Source organism: Plecotus auritus (assembly GCF_963455305.1).
Source record: "Plecotus auritus genome assembly, chromosome: 6".
In the NCBI taxonomy this organism is placed as follows: domain Eukaryota; kingdom Metazoa; phylum Chordata; class Mammalia; order Chiroptera; family Vespertilionidae; genus Plecotus; species Plecotus auritus.
The window spans coordinates 68212815-68234115 of NC_137773.1; the positions used below are offsets into that span (position 1 = coordinate 68212815).

Here is a 21301-nt window from a genome sequence, read left to right on the forward strand (position 1 = left end):
ACTTTATAAAGCTATGGCGTGACTCTGCACCAGGGCCTTATCCCTTCCTCACACCATTCTGTCAACAGCCAGACACTGCTGCACTGTTAGGGGGAAGGGAGCATGGGAGATTCAATTATACAGGATCTCCTTGGAAAGGACTGTGAGCCCACAGGAAGGGACTTTGCCTTGTTAAGTTGAACAAAGGGAATTAATGGCTCACAATTAATTAAATTTCAAATGAGAAGCATGTCTAATTATAAATACATTTATCTAATTAGATGCATACTACTTAATTAGCATTGTTTTTAAATGAGTGACTTGGCAGTATGTAACCATGCTTCCTTAACATCCAGCCCTCTTCTCTTCATAGTGACCAGTTGATGATACTACCTTTCTTCAGAACTATTGTTCTGTAACAAGAACAATAAATAATGCTCTGCCTTCCCCAGGAAGAATCAGATGACCCAGAGTTAGGCACACTCCGAATACTTTTGTGAGCTCAGTACTGATTGCTTGTATTAAATCCATTTTAACATCCTTAGATTACATGCACCTATTATCTCCCTAACGGTGAGACAGGTATTCTCTTTCTTACACATCTCATGATCCAGGGCACAAGGGCAAGACATCTTTATTACCTATAAAGTGAGGGCAATAGTAATAGATTTGTAATGAGAATCTAATTAATAATATGTGTAAAAAGCACTTAAAACAGTGCTTGGCTCACAGTGACAACTCTCATTATTGTTATTATAACATGTTGTTTTCTAAGACCTCCAATATTATTTTCAGCGGTAATGAAGGTGCTTTATATATAACTAATAGAATTCCCACAGCAATCAGCAACTATCTTGCCCTTTTACAGATGAAGAGACTGAGTCAGAGTGGTTAAGTCACTTGCCCATGGACACTGGGTTTGATCTGAGCAGTTCTGGTTCAGCACTCATGCTCTTAGCCTTTACTAGTATACTTTACAGTTTCTCTCTTGCATCCTTTCTGCACACCCCCATCAAGGGCTGCTCAGGACATCCTGAAATCATCTGAATACAAATCTGCCTCCTCGGTTAGACAGCTAGTTTCTGGAGGCTAAGCAGAGCATGTTATTCAGCCCCATATCTCTGGCATCTAGCACAGGTCTGGGACAGAGTGAGTGTGCAAGTTTTACTTTGTCACTCTAAATGTTTGATAAATGAGTGGTTCTATAGTATAGCTCTCTTCCATATGAACCCAAAATATGCAAAATTGGTCTCATAAATCCCAAACTCTGTACCCAACTCTGCCAGAGCATTAAGATTCTTATACCATGCTTCAGCAGTAAGCTTTGAGGAAATAATGCCACCAACTAATTGCAAGGACACAGTGTAGGAAAAGATAAGATTTCTGACTTATGCTGAAATTTAAAAGATGGTAAAACTGTATGTACTACTTTCTTTTTGTCTTATTTTTCTCCTATCCAGTCCATCTTCTGGGGCAGTGGTTCTCGGCCAGCGGGTGTCTTCTCCCCATACCCCAGGGGACACTCAGCAATGTCTAGAGAAGTTGTTTATTGTCACAACTTTGGAAGGGAGGGAGGTTTTTCACTGGCAGCTAATGAACAAAAGCTAGTGATGCTTCTAAACCTTTTACAGCCAAAACCGGTTTGGCTCAGTGGATAGAGCATCAGCCTGCGGACTGAAAGGTCCCAGGTTCGATTCCAGTCAAGGGCATGTACCTTGGTTGTGGGCACATCCCCAGTAGTGGGTGTGCAGGAGGCAGCTGATCGATGTTTCTCTCTCATCGATGTTTCTAACTCTCTATCCCTCTTCCTTCCTCTCTGTAAAAAATCAATAAAATATATTTTAAAAAAAAAATTAAAAAAAATAAAAAATAAAAGTAAACCTTTTACAATACACAACAGAGCTCCTCCACCCCTAAGAAAGAATTATCTGGTCCAAAGGCCCATAATGCCGAGGTTAAGAGACCTTGCTCTAAGCCGTGGTCGGCAAACTGCGGCTCGCGAGCCACATGCGGCTCTTTGGCCCCTTGAGTGTGGCTCTTCCACAAAATACCACGGCCTGGGCGAGTCTATTTTGAAGAAGTGGCGTTAGAAGAAGTTTAAGTTTAAAAAATTTGGCTCTCAAAAGAAATTTCAATCGTTGTACTGTTGATATTTGGCTCTGTTGACTAATGAGTTTGCCGACCACTGCTCTAGGGTGATTTGCTGTGTGGTCTGGGAGAACAAAATTACCTACAGATCTTTAAAAGAGTAGAACAAAGCTGCTAGCAGGGAATGGTGAGGAAGCTGGTAGCATCACAATGAGAAATCTGTGGGCCAATCTCCTATTTCCTGTATCACTGGATTGGATAGTTAATATCAATAAAAATTCTAGTATTTTCCCTATTCTGTCCCATATAGTCTCTGAATAATCAAATCAGGTACTAACCCAGCTGTGCCCAGAGAGGATTATACGGATGTGTTTTGGCCAGCGTGTTCACTGACTGAGAGGTGCGTTTCTCTGAGAAGGCTTTAATGGGAGGGTGATCAACAGGCATGACAGTCGGTACCCAGGCCAGGTGGTAGGTTAACACTGCAGTCAGTAAGGCAGCAAAAAACCTTCGAGAAACAGAAGAAAATACAACCAGATGAGTCAACGCAGGAAGAGGCATGTCATCTACAGAACATACATTGGCCACGGAATATGCACACCACACTCCAGAGAGCTGAAGCTTACTGGTTTTTGTTGATCTGTTCTATCAGGAGCGTGAACTCCTTGAGAAAACGCTGGCAGAGCTGGTTTTTTTCTACAGTGCTGGACATCATGGTGAGCCATACAGGTTCCGCTATCCTTGGAACAAAATATAAGTTCCAGATAGTCTCTCTATGAAAAGAAAAGGAATATACAAAACTGTCACAAATATTATTTTGAATAATCCTACATAATAAAGAGCTAATATGCTAATTAAACCGTCTGGATGACCTTCCAGGTGAAGCCGGGGCTGCGAGGGCCAGCCAGGTCTGCGAGGTGCTGTGAGGGCCAGCCGGGGCTGCGAGGTGCTGTGAGGGCCGGCCGGGGCTGCGAGGGGCTGCGAGGGCTGAGCCCCTTGCACGAATTTCGTGCATCGGGCCTCTAGTCTTTATATAAAGGAATAAAGGAGATAACAATAATCTGAATCTATATAGGACTCAAGGGACTCATGCAGAATATAAAATCAGGGTCATCAAACTAGGACCCACAGGCCAAAATGACTGTCACCTTTTTTGTAAATAAAGTTTTATTGGAACACAGTTATTTTCAGCAGTAACGAAGGTGCTTTATATATAACTAATTGAATTCCCACAGCAATCAGCAACTATTTTTGCCCTGTTTTAGAGATGAAGAGACTGAGTCAGAGACGTTAAGTCAACTGCCCAGGGGCACTGCGTTTGATCTGAGCAGCTTTTACATATTGGAATATACAAAACTGTCACAAATATTATTTTGAATAATCCCATATAATAAAGAGCTAATATGCTAATTAGACCATCTGTATATTCATTTACATATTACAGCTTTTGCACAATGGCAAAGTTGACTAGCTGCAAAGCACATCCATTCTTCCCAAATCAAAATAGCTAAGACATATTCTGACTTGATTTTCTAGTCTGTGTGCATAAAAGAATTGCGACACAACAGAATTCCACCTTGGCAAAAAACCAGAGCATTTGCCAAGTTAGGTAGCAATGACAAGTAATTGTCACATGGAACTGGGATTCATTTACTAAACCTAAGGTCTCCAAGTGCTAACACTTTATTTTGTCCCCATTTCTGGAGGGATAGGCTGTTGAAGTAAGAACAAGACCTCTTTATGTACATTGTAAGTGAGGCTTTCTGGTTCTATACTTTCACATTCTTGACCTCTGAAAAATTGATACTCTCATTAAACTAGCAGCCAGACTCTCAAGTACAGGCCAGCTTTTGGCGACCACAGCAGAGCAACAGTCAACTTCAGGTCTATCCTCGTAAACAACAGAAGGTTTACTAATCATCAGACTGCCAGCAAAAAGCACAACTTCACACTACCTATTTCTGACATAGGTGGCTTAGGTCTTAACAACCACCAGATAATGACTAACATGACTTAAGCACTTTATACATAACCCAGGACTTATAAAAGAACTCTAAGGAGTATAGAGTTCACCAGCATATACCTTGAGCATCACAAAAAATCTTCTAACAGTAAGAACTGTAAACTTTTTGTCCCTCAGCTACATAGCAATATTGACTCATTAACTCCTACTGCCTTGGAATGGGATGTCATTCCCCACTGAGAAGCTGGCTCTAAGAAATGGTGTGACGATCCTAACTCAGCAGAATCCCTCGTGCTATCCAAAGCAGGTTACCTTTCCACCCAGACATTAGGGTCAAGGACTCTAGAAAACTAGTGTTCAGAGTACAAAGATCATCAATTAGAAACTAACAATGAAAGCACACTATAATATAATCATATACTTTCATTCTAGACTAGACATGTGGGAGGACTGGGTATAAACCTGGCCTACCCTGGCCAGTGAAAATGTAAATCTCCCTAACATACTCTCTCCATCTATGCTTTGGACAAGATCCTTGAACTCAAGTTTCCACATCTGTAAAATAGGGTAATAGTGCCTACTGTTAGGGCTTTTGTGAGGGTGACATGAAATAAGGAACAGGCTTATAACAGACACCGGAATATTAGTTTTATCCATTCAATATTAGTTTTATCCATTCACCCTATTAAAAAATAATACCAAAGACTGTCTGTCAGGCAGTAGTAAGGATTATTTGGTGCTGGGTGACTTAAATTTTTTGCTCCTTTGACCTTAGCTTCCATCTTAAAGGAGCTACTAAAGTGACTAAAAACTGCCAGCTCCCAATTCTTCCAAGTCATGGTCTCTACAGTATGTCTCCCTACATCCATGGCTGCCACTGCTACTCACAAATTTGTTATACTGACAAACTGTGAATTTACCTGAATTCTCCCAGAGCTTCCATCAGACGGCTTACATAAAACTGGACTCGGAGACTCGATTCTGCTATCTTCCTACAGGAGATCATGGCCTTCATTGAAGAGAAACACACTAAATTATTCTCAGGCGAAGAAAACGCTGTATAACTATCTACTAGGCTTTATTAATAAAAGATAACATCATAATCAAAACACTCAAGGTAGTGATGCCTGAAGTCATCAGGAAGCAGTAATTTCCTCTCCTAAAGCCAGGCATTATCTGATATCTAATATCAATGATTTACATTCTCTAGGAAAGTGATCTGATATCTGAATAAAGAGTCTTTAAAGACCCATAATCCCTTCTCTATTTGAGTAAGATTACATTTTCATTACCTTTTCAATTGCACTCTTCAACCTGTTCATGTGAGACTCAAACAGGGGGAAGTGAGAAAAAAAGAAGTCCTGGAAATCCCTTTGGGCCTCCTCTTTCTCACACAGGGAAAAGATGATGCTTATGGCGATTTTCTTCCTCCGCACGATGGCCGGATTAGAACTACAGGTTTCCTCAGCCAAGCTGAACGTCTCATCAGTTGACCTGGAGGAAAGTAAGTTTGATGTGTCGTATCAGTGCACCACACTGAAGATAAACTCTGATGTCAGGGGATGACATTCAGGTGGCTAATCCAGAACACTCAGAGTCTTAACCAGGAGTTGATACACCTCTAATTCATTCTCTTCTGTAATTCTCTGTCATGAAAATATAGCTTACAACCCAATACTATCCTAACATGAAAATAAACTTAAAAACTGAAAATAATTTCAAATGGCCCATGCTAGATCCTTAGTACTTTTCTCTGGACTCTGCATCAGAGTGGTGGTATTTAGGAAAAGGTGTGAAACATCTGTTCACTCAAAACATGGGCCCTTTGTTATGGTTGACAGGCACCAATAGGTAAGAGTGTGGGAAGAGAAATGATCCCATGTGGGATTCCATTTAACCAAGGGTCATATTTGGATATAGAGGAGGCTCCCTTTCCAGGCTGTTCGAATTAGATGAAGTTACTCCTGAAAATGTTCAATTGAGCCACGTGGCTGATTTAGCTCCCTGGGAAATCCCCAAACAAAAAGATCCACCTCTCTTCTGGGATAGTCAGGTTCTCAAAAAACTTAACATCTTTTGAAAGACTCTGCTTCTACGACAAGAGAATCATGAAGCCAATAAATCCTGAATATATATTCAAATAAGGGCCAACCATGTCTTTTATTTAACTATTCTGGAAAACCAGTATAACTGCCAAATAGCTATGATCAGCAAGAGAGGGAAAAAAATGTTGATTTGTTTTTTCTTCAGAGAAATCAAAGCCAAGGACATAACATTGCAAAGGAAAGCCCCTAACCTGGCACATGGTAGTTATGCAATAAGTTTTCTCTTACTCACTGACTCCACCATTTAGACTCGTATCTCTGCCAAATATGGAAGGATACCACTTCCTCCATTTTCTTTACTACAGATTACAACACAACAATTATGCTTTGCAGGATTCGAGGCAGTTAGCCTCCTACTCTTGGTCTTTAAATTCTCATTTCATGCTCTACTCAATCCATATGTGCCTGTGATTTCAAGCATACCCACATTTTAAAGAACACACATACATCAAAAGTTGTATGGTCAGGAACGCTATTTTATTTTTAAAGAAAGGAGATAGATAATTTGTTCTAACCTCAGAGATATGCTATTGTTTCTCTCAACTTCACGCAGGATCCCAGAGATGTGGGTGTGGTCGATAAGTCAGTAAAGGTTCTCACTAACAGACATGCCTCTGTAAGGACATGGTCTCCAGAGGCTGTTGTAAATGTGACACATTATGTTAAACCATCACCTGTTTTCTCTGAGAAAACTCCTAGATCCTAATCATCTGCTCACCAGAAAAAAATTCTTGAGGCTCTTAGAATTTTACTCAATTTCATACAATGCTCCTTCTTTTCAAAAGTACCTGTACAATAATTTGTCTCCCTACATCAGTTTATTTCTACTCTGAACAGAAAATTCTGAGCTTATTTGATACCAATACTTCCTTGCAACCCTTTTTGTCAATCTCCTATTTCCCTTCTTATTCAAAAGCAAAATGACCATATCAGCCCATTGATCTTCAGCCAATGTGGTCTTAATAATCAAATTACAATAAACACTGAATCCTATGCAGATGTATGCAGTCTTCATCTTTACCCTGTAAACAATAACTATTCCACTTCAACGTAGCAGAGAGCGCCCCCTACTGAATTTCTGAAAAATTTCCATAGCTATCACAGTGTGGGGTAGGTCTTACTTGCTTCACGAATCTGTACACCAAATTCTAAAGCAACTGAGCTTCATTCTGTAGTGTTGGATCAACCAAACAGGAATAAATCAGGTCATGTGGCATTGTGATTGTATTTTAAAAATTATCCCACAAAGAAAAGATGTTTCTGAATGCTTTTTAAAATTCAGGTATGCACCCAAATAATTTATCTTATCTTTGCCCTCAGTCACCTGCAGGTGAGGTATCGTAGACCATTTCTGCTAATGTGGAAACTGAGGCAGAGTGATTAATCAACTTGCTTTAGGAACAGAAAACCTCTTAGTGACAATACTAGATTAGAACCCAGGGTTTCTGTCTTCTAGTTTAGGTTCATTTCTTAGACACTGGAAATGACCGGGGACTCCACCCCAATCTGATACATCTGCTGGTGTTCGTGCCATCAGATGCATCATGCCAGGTGGAGCTCTGAGGGAAATACCTGGGAGTAATCGCATCAGCCAATAGGATTTTGGGTCAAGCAAAGATTACTGCTACCCACTTCATTTTTCTCCTCATAAAAAAAATCAAACGGAATTCTGTTGACATAAATAAGTATTTACAAACACTGAGTACTTCAAGCTCATAAACAATGCCAAACTCTGATTATTTAAGTGCATCTCAGTGATCTCTACTAGACATCAAAAGACTGCTTAGTCTAATTGTTTATGTCAGCTTTGAACTTATACTGAACTACCAGTTAAGGACTGTGAATATCTTGACTATCTTTAACTCTCTTAGGAAGAAAGGTTTGACTACTGGGAGTTTTCTCTCGAAGCCAGAGACAATCATATTTTTGGTACCCACTGTTCTTCTTTCTAGCACAAGACACTAATTTTCCCACCCACAAACCTGCCAAAAGGAGCAATCAACTGCAATATTCTTTAAATGAAAGGATCTTCACGGGCACAGGATCGATGCAAAATGTCCCCCGCACTTACAGGCTCAGTATTAATAGTACTGGGTCCAGGCCAGCTCCACCGGCATGCATCCTAGTCACAAGGAGCCCTGCCTGCTCTCAGAAGGACATCAGGTTTGGTTTAATGTTCTGCGGTTGCTGTCCTGGATTCTTAATAATTTTATTACTGAATCTGTAAGTGAAGTCTGATAGAACAATGGAGCATGTGCGTGAGCAGTAAAGATACCAGACTGCAGAGTGTGTGGTAGGCTCAAACCCCAGGGCATGCAACCCAGACAAATGAGTAACTGGCCTGGTGGTCAGGCACACACGCACATGTCTGGGCAATCCAGGGTGCCACAAGGCCCCAACGTGGCAAGGCTGGGACCTGGGCCTAGCTTGGTGGCTGTGACGGTTGCAGCAGCAGAAGCAGCAGTGGTCACGACCATGGGTGAGAGGAAGGACTTAGGCAGGGCAGTGACCCATGGTGGGAGGGCAGCTTGTCCATCATCATCAGGGTCCCCTCCCCATGAACTCTGCACAAATATTTAACTCTCTGACCTGAGCCCCAGAATAGAAAATCATCACCAAGTAAGAGCCTAGAGTGGACACCACAATGAAGCATACCAGGAAATTATTAAAATTCTTCAGAGTTTATAATCTCTGGTTTTGAAAACTGCTGCAACATTATAAATCAAATATCCACAGTACAGAAACAGAAAGTAAATGTAAAGATTGAGGCATTAGCCCTGGCTAGGTGGTTCAGTTCGTTAGAGCATCATCCCATGCATCTAAAGGGTGAGGGTTCAAGTCCTGATCAGGGCACATACCTAGGTTACAGGTTTGATCCCTGTTTGGGGCATGTACGGAAGGCAACTGGTCAATGTTTCTCTCCCACATCAATGTTTCTCTCTCTCTCTCTAAAAATCAATAACAACATATATTCAGGTGAGGATTAAAATTTTTTTTAAAGATTGATGCGAGAAATACAAGTATCACATGATCTCACTTATATGTGGAATCTAATGAACAAAACAAACTGACGAACAAAATAGACACAGAGACATTGAAGCATGCAACAGACTGACATATTTTAGAGGGGAGGTGGTGGGAAGAGATTAAACAAAGAATGTGTGTGTGTGTGTGTGTGTGTGTGTGTGTGTGTGTATGCTTAATCCATGGACACAGACAAAAATAGTGCAGCGAAGGCCTGGGGAGGGGGTGGGAGCGGGTGGAGGGGAGCAATGGGGGAGAAAGGGGGACTTCTGTAATACTTTCAACAATAAAGATAAATGAAAAAAATAAAAAAGATTGATGCATTGGACAGACCCCCCCCCCCAAACACACACTATGTTCTTATGAAGGTTCAGATGAAGAAATTATTAACAAGGAAGCCCAGTATAAAATTAATTTTTCCATACTGTTGAACATGCAGTCATAGAATGCATAAGGCATTTTAAATTACATACAACTCATAAAGACACTTTCAGTTTCTTTTAAGACCTCCAGCCCTGGCTGGTGTGGCTCAGTTGGTTGAGCATTATCCCATGCACCAAAAGGTTGCTGGTTAGGTTCCTGGTCACGGCACATGCCCGGGGTTTTGGGTTCAATGCCCAGTAGGGGATGTGCAGGAGGCAACCAATTGATGTTTCTCATATTGATGTTTCTCTCTCTCTCCCTCCACCCCTCCCTTTCCCTTCCTTTCTCTTAAAAAAAAAAAAATCAATGAAAACATATTTTTAAAAAAAGACCTCCATAAGTTACAGAAAATGTCAGAGGAAACATTAAAATAACCTTGTATAAATTTACATTTAAAATTAAATTCAGACTTACACAAAATGGATTTGAGTGAAGAATTAAATCATTTTAGAAAAACTGTTCCACAAGAATAATCTGATCTAGATATACTAAAATTTATGCTTTGAAATTTTATTAGAAATGTGTCTCAATGTTGTCATACCTATAAGTTCGAGTATTAGTTGCATCAGCAGAAAGATCTTTCTCAAAATAAAAAATTATCAAAAATATTTGCCATCCTGCATTTGCCAGGAACTAAGGCTGCTTTAAATTATATTGATTGGTGTATAAATTTTGATAACCTATACAAATGAACTTTCAGAAAAGTGAGCCAGAAAAATCTTATGATGAAGGTATCAAATTTTTTTTTGTTAATCCTCACCCAAGAATATTTTTCCATTGATTTCTAGAGAGAGTGGAAGGGAGGGGAAGAGACAGAGAGAGACACATTGATTGGCTGCCTCCTGTACGCGGTCAGGGATAAAGCCTGCAACTGGTACGTGCCCTTGACCAGAACTGAACCTAGAACGCTTCAGTCTGCAGGCTGACACTCTATCCACTGAGCCAAACTGGCTAGGGCAACTACTATTTCTTCTATTACATAAAATTATAACACCAAAGTATTACCTTTTGTAATTCATAAATTTGTTTTGTTCATGTGTCACTATTACTCCTATTAGTTTTGAAAGTAAAATATTTTTAAAGGGGAAACTACATTTTAGTATACTCTTTAATAGCACTTTTTTACAAGGGCCCCTGCATTTTCATTTTTTGAGCCCAAGATATCTATCTTAGGTGTAAGTTTACTAGAGATTGCTTAGTTCCCAATGCCAGGTCTCAATTCAAATTAGAGTTTTTGAAGAATTTTGAAGGACTGTTGGAGAATGCTATTCAACTTTGGATTCAAACCTGAAAAGATGGAAAAGCATTTTTAGTAAAGGGAAGTTGTCTGAACAGGAAGGCTCTAAGACCCGTCTATTTCTTCCCGTCACAGACAGTGAGGATGGTGGGACGCCTTCTCCTGGCAGTTGCAATAACAGCAATGATAACGATGGCAATAATAATAAATAAGTCATATTGGCCAATATTTTATTTACCATATCTCGCCTTGGCCTGACTTAACTGGCTATATCTCTTCTAACTTTTCCAACAATGCTGTGGGGCTGATACTAGTACAATTACCAAACTGTAGGAGAGGAAGCAACTAATGCTGCTTTAAATTATATCCAGGTGAACTCATTCTCACATTCACCTAGTGAGTGACAGAGCGGGGACGTGTTCCTCACACCAAATTCCAGGCTTTTAACCATTCTCCTCCAAGTCCACCAACCAAAAAGCAGCTCCTCAGTGAGTGATGCAGCTATAACGTTTGTTTGTCTAGCTCTTGAGAAAAACAGGAGAAAAAACAAGCAGTCTGCCATGTGCCACACATAGACCCTACTCCTGGTCTCTCAGCTTGTCCCTTCAGCACCATCTTTCATGAAGGACCCCAGTTCCCCCCACCATCACCAGCAAGTGTCCTCTTCCTTCTCAGAGTCCCAGAGCACTTTATGCCTCTCAATCACAGCGGTCGTCAACCTTTCAGACTTCACGGACCACCGCTGCTCTATAGCACTTACCATTTAAGATCTTTATACCAGTATTTGGGTATATATCTTCAGACTACCCAAATGCAGGCAAGCACCTGAATCATCTTTATACTTCCACAGATTCCCTACACATGGTGAGTAGTAGTCAATTTACTATCACCAATTTACATGTAAATTTCCATAGGTACAACCTACCTTAATTCCCTTTGGGGTTTCTGGGTTGTAGAAAGAAGAGGTTGGAAGGTATTGACGTAACATCATCATAAGCCAAAAAGTTAAGTTTTGAATATAACTGAACTTTAGATCTAAAAGCATTATTAGGGGGATCACTTCATAAATTATACAAATGTCTAATCACTATGCTGCATACATAAAACTAATGTAAAATAATACTGAATGTACACTGGTAATTAAAAAATAATAAAAATCACATAATCTGATTCATGACTGCTTAGTTTAAGAATTTAAGTTTTACAGATAGAGTATGTCACAATCTTTGAGTTCATATATTTTCACACTGGTGTCACCATAAGCCAAGGAAGAGATTTATTCCACCCTCCTAACGTACAAGAGCTACACTTGGAAGGAAGCCAATGAAAACATAGAGCATACGCATTTTATTTTTATTTTTTATTTTTTTTAAATATATTTTATTGATTTTTTACAGAGAGGAAGGGAGAGGGATAGAGAGTTAGAAATATCGATGAGAGAGAAACATTGATCAGCTGCCTCCTGCACACTCCCCACCGGGTATGTGCCCGCAACCAAGGTACATGCCCTTGACCGGAATCGAACCTGGGACCCTTGAGTCCGCAGGCCGACGCTCTATCCACTGAGCCAAACCAGTTAGGGCAAGCATATGCATTTTAAATGAACACCATACGAAGTTTATACACGACACAACCATCTAGATATTTCCCAGTGTTTTCCAAACCAGAGATTTTTTTTGTTCTTTCTATTTGTTCTTGCCAGAAAACTTCTAACTTGTAAACTCTCAGGCTAAACTGAAGCTCATCAAAAAGTGTCAGCTCTCTTGTTCCCTTGACAAAAGGTGAGTTCAGTGTCCTGCCAGTCCCACCAAGCTGCCTACACCAGTCCCTTCTCAGCAAGAGGACACTTGCAGCTCACCTCCTTGGAATGATGCCATTTTCCAAACTTGTTGTCTGACTTCGAAGCCAGCGGCGCTGGTAACTGCTAGAAGAGGACGTAGAGGAGCTTGGAGATGGGAACGGTGTAATCAAAAGGCTGCTTAGGGAGGCTGTGGGGAGGAAAGTTAAAAGTTGAAAGTTGAGGTAAATGAATACTGTGTAGCTACATTAAAAAATACATGCAAATAATCTAAATTTTTAGGTTCTACCAGTCATAGCCAGGAGGGGGAGACATACCTTCTCCCTTATTAAGACTTATGTACAGCAAAGAAAACATCCTTTAAAAAGGAAAACAAATGAAGAGAAATAGGGATTATAAACCTAGCAAGTGAATCAATTACCTGGCCCCATATTATGAATGCAAAGTAATTATTACTCATCCAATTAGAGTGCAGAGTGCATATTGCTCATAAAATGGTCCACATAGAACATAACTGATTATATTGCCATCTGGTAACCAATGAAATATTTGCACAATGCTTACTTACACAGGATAAGTAAATTTAGGCAAATGAGTATTTGCTTCACGTAATATCTTCTCTCCTGCTCCCCATCACCAAATACACGATATTTACCCTGCCTTCCCTACACCTCCAGTCTCTAATCTTAAAAATCCATTTTCTGCTTGGATTGCCTGTTTGCCTCCGAGCCTCTCTTTGCTTCCTCCTGATACTAGATGCCTGCACTTGGGCTTGCAGTAAGTATGAGCTGGCATGTTAGACTTCTCTAACAGGCAGAGAGGGACTTGTCCATCTCAGGTAGGCAAAGGGTTTCTTTCAAATCACAGTGGCTCGGAGGATGTCTAATGGTTTAGAAGGATGGAAGGAGATGGACTGTCCCCTTTTACTTCCCTAGGGCTAAGGAATTACATACTGAAATGTTACTCAGTCCAGTGGAAAATGAAATGGGGTGTTACAGATGGCTAGACAATGTTTTCAGAAGCAAATCACAGGGCAAAGGAAACTGACTTCAGTAATCATAGTGGACTATGCTCACTGATATCACTTGACAAGGCAGTTTCTCCAAATGACTATTATATTTTTATTTATGTTTTACAGACAGATGGAAATAACCTGGCTCTCTGACCTGAGTTCTTAAATACTACAGGAGTTACCTGGCTATTAGTCAATATTCAGTAAGCTAATGCTGAGTGTCTATCATGTGCCAGGTAACAGGATACAGTAGTGGACAAGACACACACGTATCGGCCTGCATGAAGCTTCAAGTCTAGAAGAGTATCAGTGAGCTTTCCAGGCTACAAAATGTAGAGGCATAATGACTCAAGCTTTTGCCCACAGCAGAGGCCTATGAGATGCTTTGTGTGCCAGGACAGTGCCCTGAATACAGCAGACACTGAATAAATGTTTACTACATACACAGCACTTCTGCACTAAAGTGATACCCAGATGTGGCTGGCTCCAGCAGGTGGCCTCTGTTCCAATCTGGCTTCACCCTTGACTTAAGCCTGGACATAAATCTCCAAAATCAAATCCACATTTCAAATATCAGTGAGTTGTAATTTTACTGAGAATTTTGAAATGAGATAAAAGAGAGTTTTTCCTCAAAGACACACAAAATTACTTAATAAAAAAATTCCAATTAGAAATTTCTGCTCCACCTCCCAAGTTCTCAAAGTCTCCTACAAAATCCAGAAGGTCCTCGTTCCCTACTCCCAAATTTTCAGAGTCCCTTGTCTTCCGCTGAGCAAATACACTTCTGTTGGCAGGTGGAGGACAGCTGAAGGGTAGGACTTGTATTACAAACATTTTTATCCCAGCACAGAAGCAAGACTGCTGTGGTATTCATAGCAATACAATTTATTCTGGAAATTGTATTGCTATATAATTCAGTTTAGTAAACTGTGTAAGAGCCCAAGCTCCCAGTTCAAATCCCAGCTCTGCCACTCAGCAGCTGTGACACGTGGGTAGATTACTTAACCTCTCAGCTTTCTCATCTGTAAAATGGAGACAATATAGTACCATATCTCAGTATTTTTCATTAGAGCTGCAATCTGCTAGTGTGTTGTGAATTGTTTAGTGGATTGAAACCAACATTTAAGAGCAGTGTTAATGTTAATTGATGAAACTTTTGTTTGTTATTTATAAAGATGTTTGTTACTGGATCATAATGTGAAATGCATTTGCATGTGTTACAGACAAAAGAAAAGTTTGAAAAACACTGATCTATTTCCTAAGGTTCCTGTGAGAATTAAATCAATCCATATAAAACATTTAGCCCAGAGCCCCACACAATGAATGTTAGCTATTCATTCTCTGATAATTTATGAAAAAGGTGGACTAATTAAGACATTTTGGAGTACTAAATGGTTATTAATGCTGATTAGCTAATTATGAAAAGGAACTACGATTTGTAAATAGAGACATGAAAAGGAAAGGCAAAAAAATTAAAATAAAAAGAGAAGAGACTACTCCTTTTCTCCTCATTAAAAAAATGCTGATTAAGAATGTTTATGGCATACAAATGAAATATTAAGCTAAAGTGCTGGCTTAGAGCTATCCAGCATTTCCTCATCAAAAATACCTTAATACCAGAGGCCCGGTGCCCAAAAATCATGCACAGAGAGAGAGAGAGAGAGAGAGAGAGAGAGAGAGAGAGAGAGAGAGAGAGAGAGAGAGAGTGTGTGTGTGTGTGTGTGTGTGTGTGTGTGTGTGTGTGTGTGTGTGTGTGTCCCTCAGCCAGGCCTGAGCTCTCTTGCAGTCTGGGACCACTTGGGGGATGTCCGCCTGCTGGCAGACAGACATCCCTCTTGCAGTCCGGGACCCCTCACTCCTTACCGCCTGCCTGCAGTGGAGGCAGGAGAGGCTCCCGCCACTGCCACTGCGCTCGCCAGCTGTAAGCCCAGCTTCTGGCAGAGTGGCGCTTCCCCTGTGGGAGCGCACTGACCACCAGAGGGCAGCTTCTGCATTGAGCGCCTGCCCTCTGGTGGTCAGTGTGCATCATAGAGACCGGTCGTTCCACAGTTTGGTCGATTTGCATATTAGGGTTTTATTACATAGGACTACTGGGCCAGTGCATGAAATTCGTGCACTCGAGGGAAGGAGGATCCCCCAGCCTGGCCTGTGCCTGTCATAGTGCAGGAGCCTCACGATCCATTGCCCCAAAGAGGTAGGCCCTGCCCACCCATCCGGGGCTCCTCAATGGATTGTCCCAAAGAGGAAGGCCGGAGCTGGGGGAGACCTGCGGACCCCAGGCTGGGCCATAGCAGAGGTCTGCGGACCCCTGAGGGCGAGCCTGCAGCGGAGGCCTCCCTCTGTGCATGCCTGCCTAACCCCACTGCGGCCCCAACCCTGTCCCTGACGCTGCAAGGCCCTGCCCACACGCACCTGCTGTGCATGCCGCCTGCTGAGCATCGTGATATTACGGCATCCCGGACAATTTGCATATTCCTCTATTATTATATAGGATTACTGAATAAGATTTTTATGGAAAAGTACTGTGGTATATATCAATCAGACACTCTAAGAAACAATACAGTTACAACTCTCAGATACAAAACCAGCCCTAATTTTGGCCCACAAACCACTGCCATTTTTCATGAGAAAAGAGTGGATCCAGCTATCCAATCAACATTTAGTGCATCTGATGGCTGGCTAAGCTCAGTCTGAAAGGCAGTGCCGTGCGATACAGCGCCTGAGCTCTGCTGTGCAGCCTGTTCACCTGAGGAGCTTGATAAAAACAGCTGTGCACTGCCAGGTGGCTCAGCTGGTTGGAGTGTCATCTCGTACACCAAAAGGTATGGGTTCAGTCCCTGGTTGGGGTACGTATGGGAGGCAACTGATCAATGTTACTCCCTCTTACACTGATGTTCCTCTCTCTGTCTCTCTCCTTTCCTCTCTCTCTCAAATCAATAAAAACATATCCTAGGGTAGGGAATGAAAAAAAAACACACAGAGCTGCACAGGCTCTGCCCAGTTGATGCAAACTCCTTTTGCTATGGGGCCTGGCGTCTACTGGATACTGGAGAGTTTTTACACGGGAGTTCAGTGGGGGGCGTTCCAGCCCTAGTTGTGCCCCCAATTAGCTCTGTGAGCTGGGTAAACAAATTTTCCAATTGGTGCCTCAGTTATAAAATATGAGACTTATAAGTTATTCCTAGGCTCAATTTAAGCTATAAAGGTGCTATGTCTAAAGCTCCTTAATATTTTCAATATACTTTTCTTTGTAGAATCCTTTTATAATTAGAAAAAATGATAATACATACATGGATTACAAAGACTTTTGCAGTTTTATGCACTAATCAGAAAATAAAAATTAGCCAAATCCCATCACCAGATTACTGTTAACACTGTGTACCTGGTTAACTCCCAATTTAAAAATTTGTGCTTTTTTCCCTACCCTCCTGTCTGAGGAGAACTCTTCAACTAGCATCCATTTAGTCCTGAAAAATGTACCATTCTGGTGGGTGATTTGATAACAGGGGAGGCTATGCATGGGGTAGAGGTGGGGAAATCTCTGTACCTTCCTCTCAGTTTTTCTGTGAACCTAAAACTACTCTACAAATATAAAGCCTATTTTTAAAAGTAAGGTATTTTGAAATCATAGTGGCAAACCTAGAAAGGAAAAAGCTAAAGCTAAAGAGTCCACAAATTGTGAAATTGAAGAAAATAAAATATCCATTCCAGTAGAATATCAAAGATCTGCCTTGAAATATGAGAAATCTAAAGAAATGAAGAAATTGAGTTCTGCCCAAGTTTCAGTACAGATTGCCAAGTTCACACATTTAAGAGAAAGCAAAGCCCAAGGTAAAGAGTTGACAGTAAAGGTACAAGACTTTTTTAGATTTGGACAGTGTGTTAGAGACAATGACAGTGAGAAGAATAAGCCAAAGGTGCCAGTTCCCAGTGATCCTTTTCCCACACACCAAAAACAGGACAACACCGACACAAAAGGGGTCAGATGCCTGCAACACAAGCTGTGCTCCCCGCGCCCCTCCCCCCCCCCACCCCCCCCCCACCCCCGACCGCTGGGGAGCCAGCTTTATGTTCTGCAGCTCTAGGGGCCTGGGCAGAAAGCTCCACATCTCATCAGAACCCTGGAGGTGATGAGAAACTGTCTCAGGTGAACTGCCCAGGAGAGATGGAGACATGAGTGGGAGATGACCTCCTAGCTGGCAGCTCCTTAGGGCTCCCACTCTCCTGTGGACAGCTGTGGGTAGCTACAGCTGTGGGTAGGAGCACAGGTTATACCGCCAATTCTCTGATAAATGGCAGTTCAAGCCGTTTCCCATAATGGATGCACGCAAGGTCAACAGGGTGCCATGGCCCTTCCCCTACACAGACAACAAACAGGAACAGTACAGTCTTGGTCTCCTGCAACTCTCTACAAAGCACTGTATCAGGTACAAATGGGATGTCATTTTGCATTATATAATGGTGACCCATGTGGTAATAAAGTGTTGGATTCCACTGTTTGATGTTTGACTGCTGATAGCTTTTAAGCTTCACACCATCCCCTCCTTTTCCCTCCTCTCCTCCCCACCCCTCCCCCCCACCCAGCCCCATATCTGGGCAAAGCTGATGAGAAAGCCTGGGTGCTCCCTCCTTTGGAGCCAGTAGGAAGTTCACGCCATGTGCAGGACCCCTCACCCTGGACCTACCCCCTAACACCATAACCCCACCCCTAAGCAGTCTCCTTTCCCTTTCTTGCAAGTCATTTTCTGACCAGCTTGAGAAGCCACCCTGCTCTCAGCAGAAAGCCCCAGTCTGTGGTAATAAACCTCACACCCTCTTGGTGTGTGTGTGGTGTCATCAGTCTTGACATCCAAACCACATTCTGGGTGTGGGCTCCATCCTGTATCTGCACAGCGGGCCAAACGCATGGCCTCTTTAAACACTATGATGGTGTGTGTTCTTACCCTGAGGGTTCATTTTAAAACGCCTAAATAAAAATGTTTCAAAGTACATACTAGAAGTTTTCCTCATACTGATCTTCAGTTTATTTTACTGCTCTGAAGAACAGAGGAAATGAGGTTGCACAGAGAGCGGGGGAATTATTTTTCTTGTCAATGAGGTGGACATTTTGGTGAGGAAGAGAATCTAAATGTGTATTAAGGTGGTATAGACTAACAAGGCTCAGTGACTCTGGACTCAATCCTGGCCCTCTGAACCTTACTCTACTCAGGCACCCAAGATTTCCAAATTTTAGTTTCTGCTCCAACTCATCTCTTTAGAGCCAGCTTCCTATTTCTAAATTACAGCTGACTACTCAGAGCTGGACAACTTATAGACACTTCTAATAAAAATGATCTCAGTCTCTGTCTCCTGCTTTGCCTAAACTGGTTAACGCCATCACCCCAAGTTGCTTCTTTTCCCAAGTTAGGAACTGGAGCGTTACCCTTGATTCCTCCCTGCTGCCCCATCTCCTGTGTGTCCCATCCGTCACCCAGCCCTGCCAATATTACCTCCTAGTATGGCTGAAATTCATCCCTCTTCTAAGACTTTACTTGAAATATTTCTAATGGCAGCCACTAAAAGAACCTCTTAAAAATCATTCCTCTTTTTTATATATGCACAGAGGATGCATTCAAAATATCCAAAAGAAGATACAATGAGAATGCATTTCCCTTCCATACCTATCCCCGCAGTATCCCTCTCAGAGACAGCCTATGTGCATAATTATCTATCTTTATGTGTAGAGCGAGAGAGATCTTGTATATGCCCTTTTTTTGAAACATAAATGATGGTTTACTGTAACACACTGTTGCTACACCCTAAGAGAACTTTCCTATTCCAAGGCCTGCCAAGCTGCTTCAATCCCTTTAACTGCCACATGGTATTCCCTTACTGGAAAGTATGTCACTGAACCAATCCCCAGTGATGAACACTTAGGATGCTTCCAATCTTTTGGTAAGCAAAAATATTTCTTCTTGTCTTCTACTTCTATATCTCACCTTCCACAATGACACTAGAAAAATGGTTCTCAAACTTGAAAGTAAAAGTCTATGAATATTAAATTCTGAAAAATATATATGTATTTCTCACTTGACTTCCTTAATACATTCCAAAGATTCAGGGAGTAAGGCAAAGACCTTTAAGTAAACTGTTAATATTACAATGTAAATGACACTGTGAGCTTATTATTTAGTTTATTGCTTTACTGAAGCCTCTTTTTTAAAAAAGTCTTTCTAACTAGTTAAGGCTGTAAATGAGTTGGATACTCTTGTTATTGCATTATTTCCTATTCTGTGTGTGTTACAAACTATACTAAGAGACACTGGAGAAATTATGAGTAAAATGCATTAAGGATAGATCAAAATTAAGATTTTCTTTCCTCTCTGTTATTACAAAAAGCCACTGGATAACCCAGAAAAAAAAAGTTGTATATTTTTCTATGATACTATCCCAAAAAAGAAGTGAAAGGGAAAAACAACAACAATGGACTAGTTTTCAAAATTTTATGTTAAATCAGATAACTATTTTATACAAGTTTCTCTCTCTCTCTCTCTCTCTCTCTCTCTCTCTCTCTCTCTCTCTCTCTCACACACACACACACACACACACACACACACACACACACACACCATACACATACAGTGGCAAGAAGCCCCATAAGTTTGGGAATGTTATATTGAAATAAAGTTAATGGGGGGAAATCTATGTATTGTCCATCTCCCTTAACCCCTTCGCCATTGATCTATTTTAGCAATAACTGTATTGGTCCAGCTTCTCTGGAGAGGGTCTGTGAAGCGCCGCATGAATCTAAAATATACAGCTAACCAAGTAATGCCCCACCAACAAGATGAAATCCAAATTCCTTAGCACAGCACTGGCACCTTCCAATTAAGTCCTTCATAGCCGGCCTTACCTTCTGACATGGCCTCACAGTCCCAGCCCTGTAGTCCAGCATTCTAACAGTGTACACTCAAGGATTTACACCCTTGCACAAACTATTTTCAGAAATGCTCTTTTCCTAAACTCTGATACAGTTCTGTTCTACCTACAAGGTGTCACTCAAATACCTCATCTCCTCTGAGGCAACCCTCTGACTTCCCAGGCAAAGGCCCTTCCTCTTCCTCTTTGTTCCCACAGTGTTCTAGGAGGTACTATTTTATCACACTGTATTTTAACTCTTAGTTTACATGGAACTCTTCCTGAGGGCAGGTGCTATATTTTTACTCTTCTTCAAAAACATCCCAAATTCTGGTAAGAGCCTGACAACACAGGGGGCTAGAAAATTGTTTTTGTTTTTTTTTTTCCAAAATGTATTTTATTGATTTCTTACAGGGAGGAAGGGAGAGGGAGAGAGAGTTAGAAACATCGATGAGAGAGAAATATCAATCAGCTGCCTCCTGCACACCCCCCACTGGTGGGGATGTGCCCGCAACCAAGGTACATGCCCCCGGCCGGATGGAACCTGGGACCCTTGAGTCCGTAGGCCAACGCTCTATCCACTGAGCCAAACCGGTTAGGGCTAGAAAATTGTTTTTTAATAAATAAATGTGGCTTGATGGTTGACTAGTCAAGAATTAGTGCTATCCTTCTAATTCCTTTCCTTAACTTCAACTGTATCAAATTGGTCTTACTGTGGAAATCACCAAAATAATTTAGTTCTCTAACAATAGAGTAAACCCCTTTAAGAATTTAA

At 41.4% G+C, this 21301-nt stretch overlaps 1 protein-coding gene across 4 annotated transcripts in view; it reads right to left on the minus strand.

Annotated features, from left to right (window-relative positions):
* Positions 1 to 21301, minus strand: part of FNIP2 (folliculin interacting protein 2) — a 136243-nt gene that overhangs the window by 36132 nt on the left and 78810 nt on the right. For all 4 annotated transcript variants that reach the window (XM_080674986.1, XM_080674984.1, XM_080674983.1 and 1 more), the window contains 5 exons: positions 12678 to 12807; positions 5323 to 5524; positions 4951 to 5039; positions 2694 to 2840; positions 2406 to 2575 (listed from right to left, as the gene is read on the minus strand). In XM_080674986.1, the coding sequence (XP_080531112.1) occupies positions 2406 to 2575; positions 2694 to 2840; positions 4951 to 5039; positions 5323 to 5524; positions 12678 to 12807 (738 nt within the window). The remainder of the gene's footprint in view (positions 1 to 2405; positions 2576 to 2693; positions 2841 to 4950; positions 5040 to 5322; positions 5525 to 12677; positions 12808 to 21301) is intronic.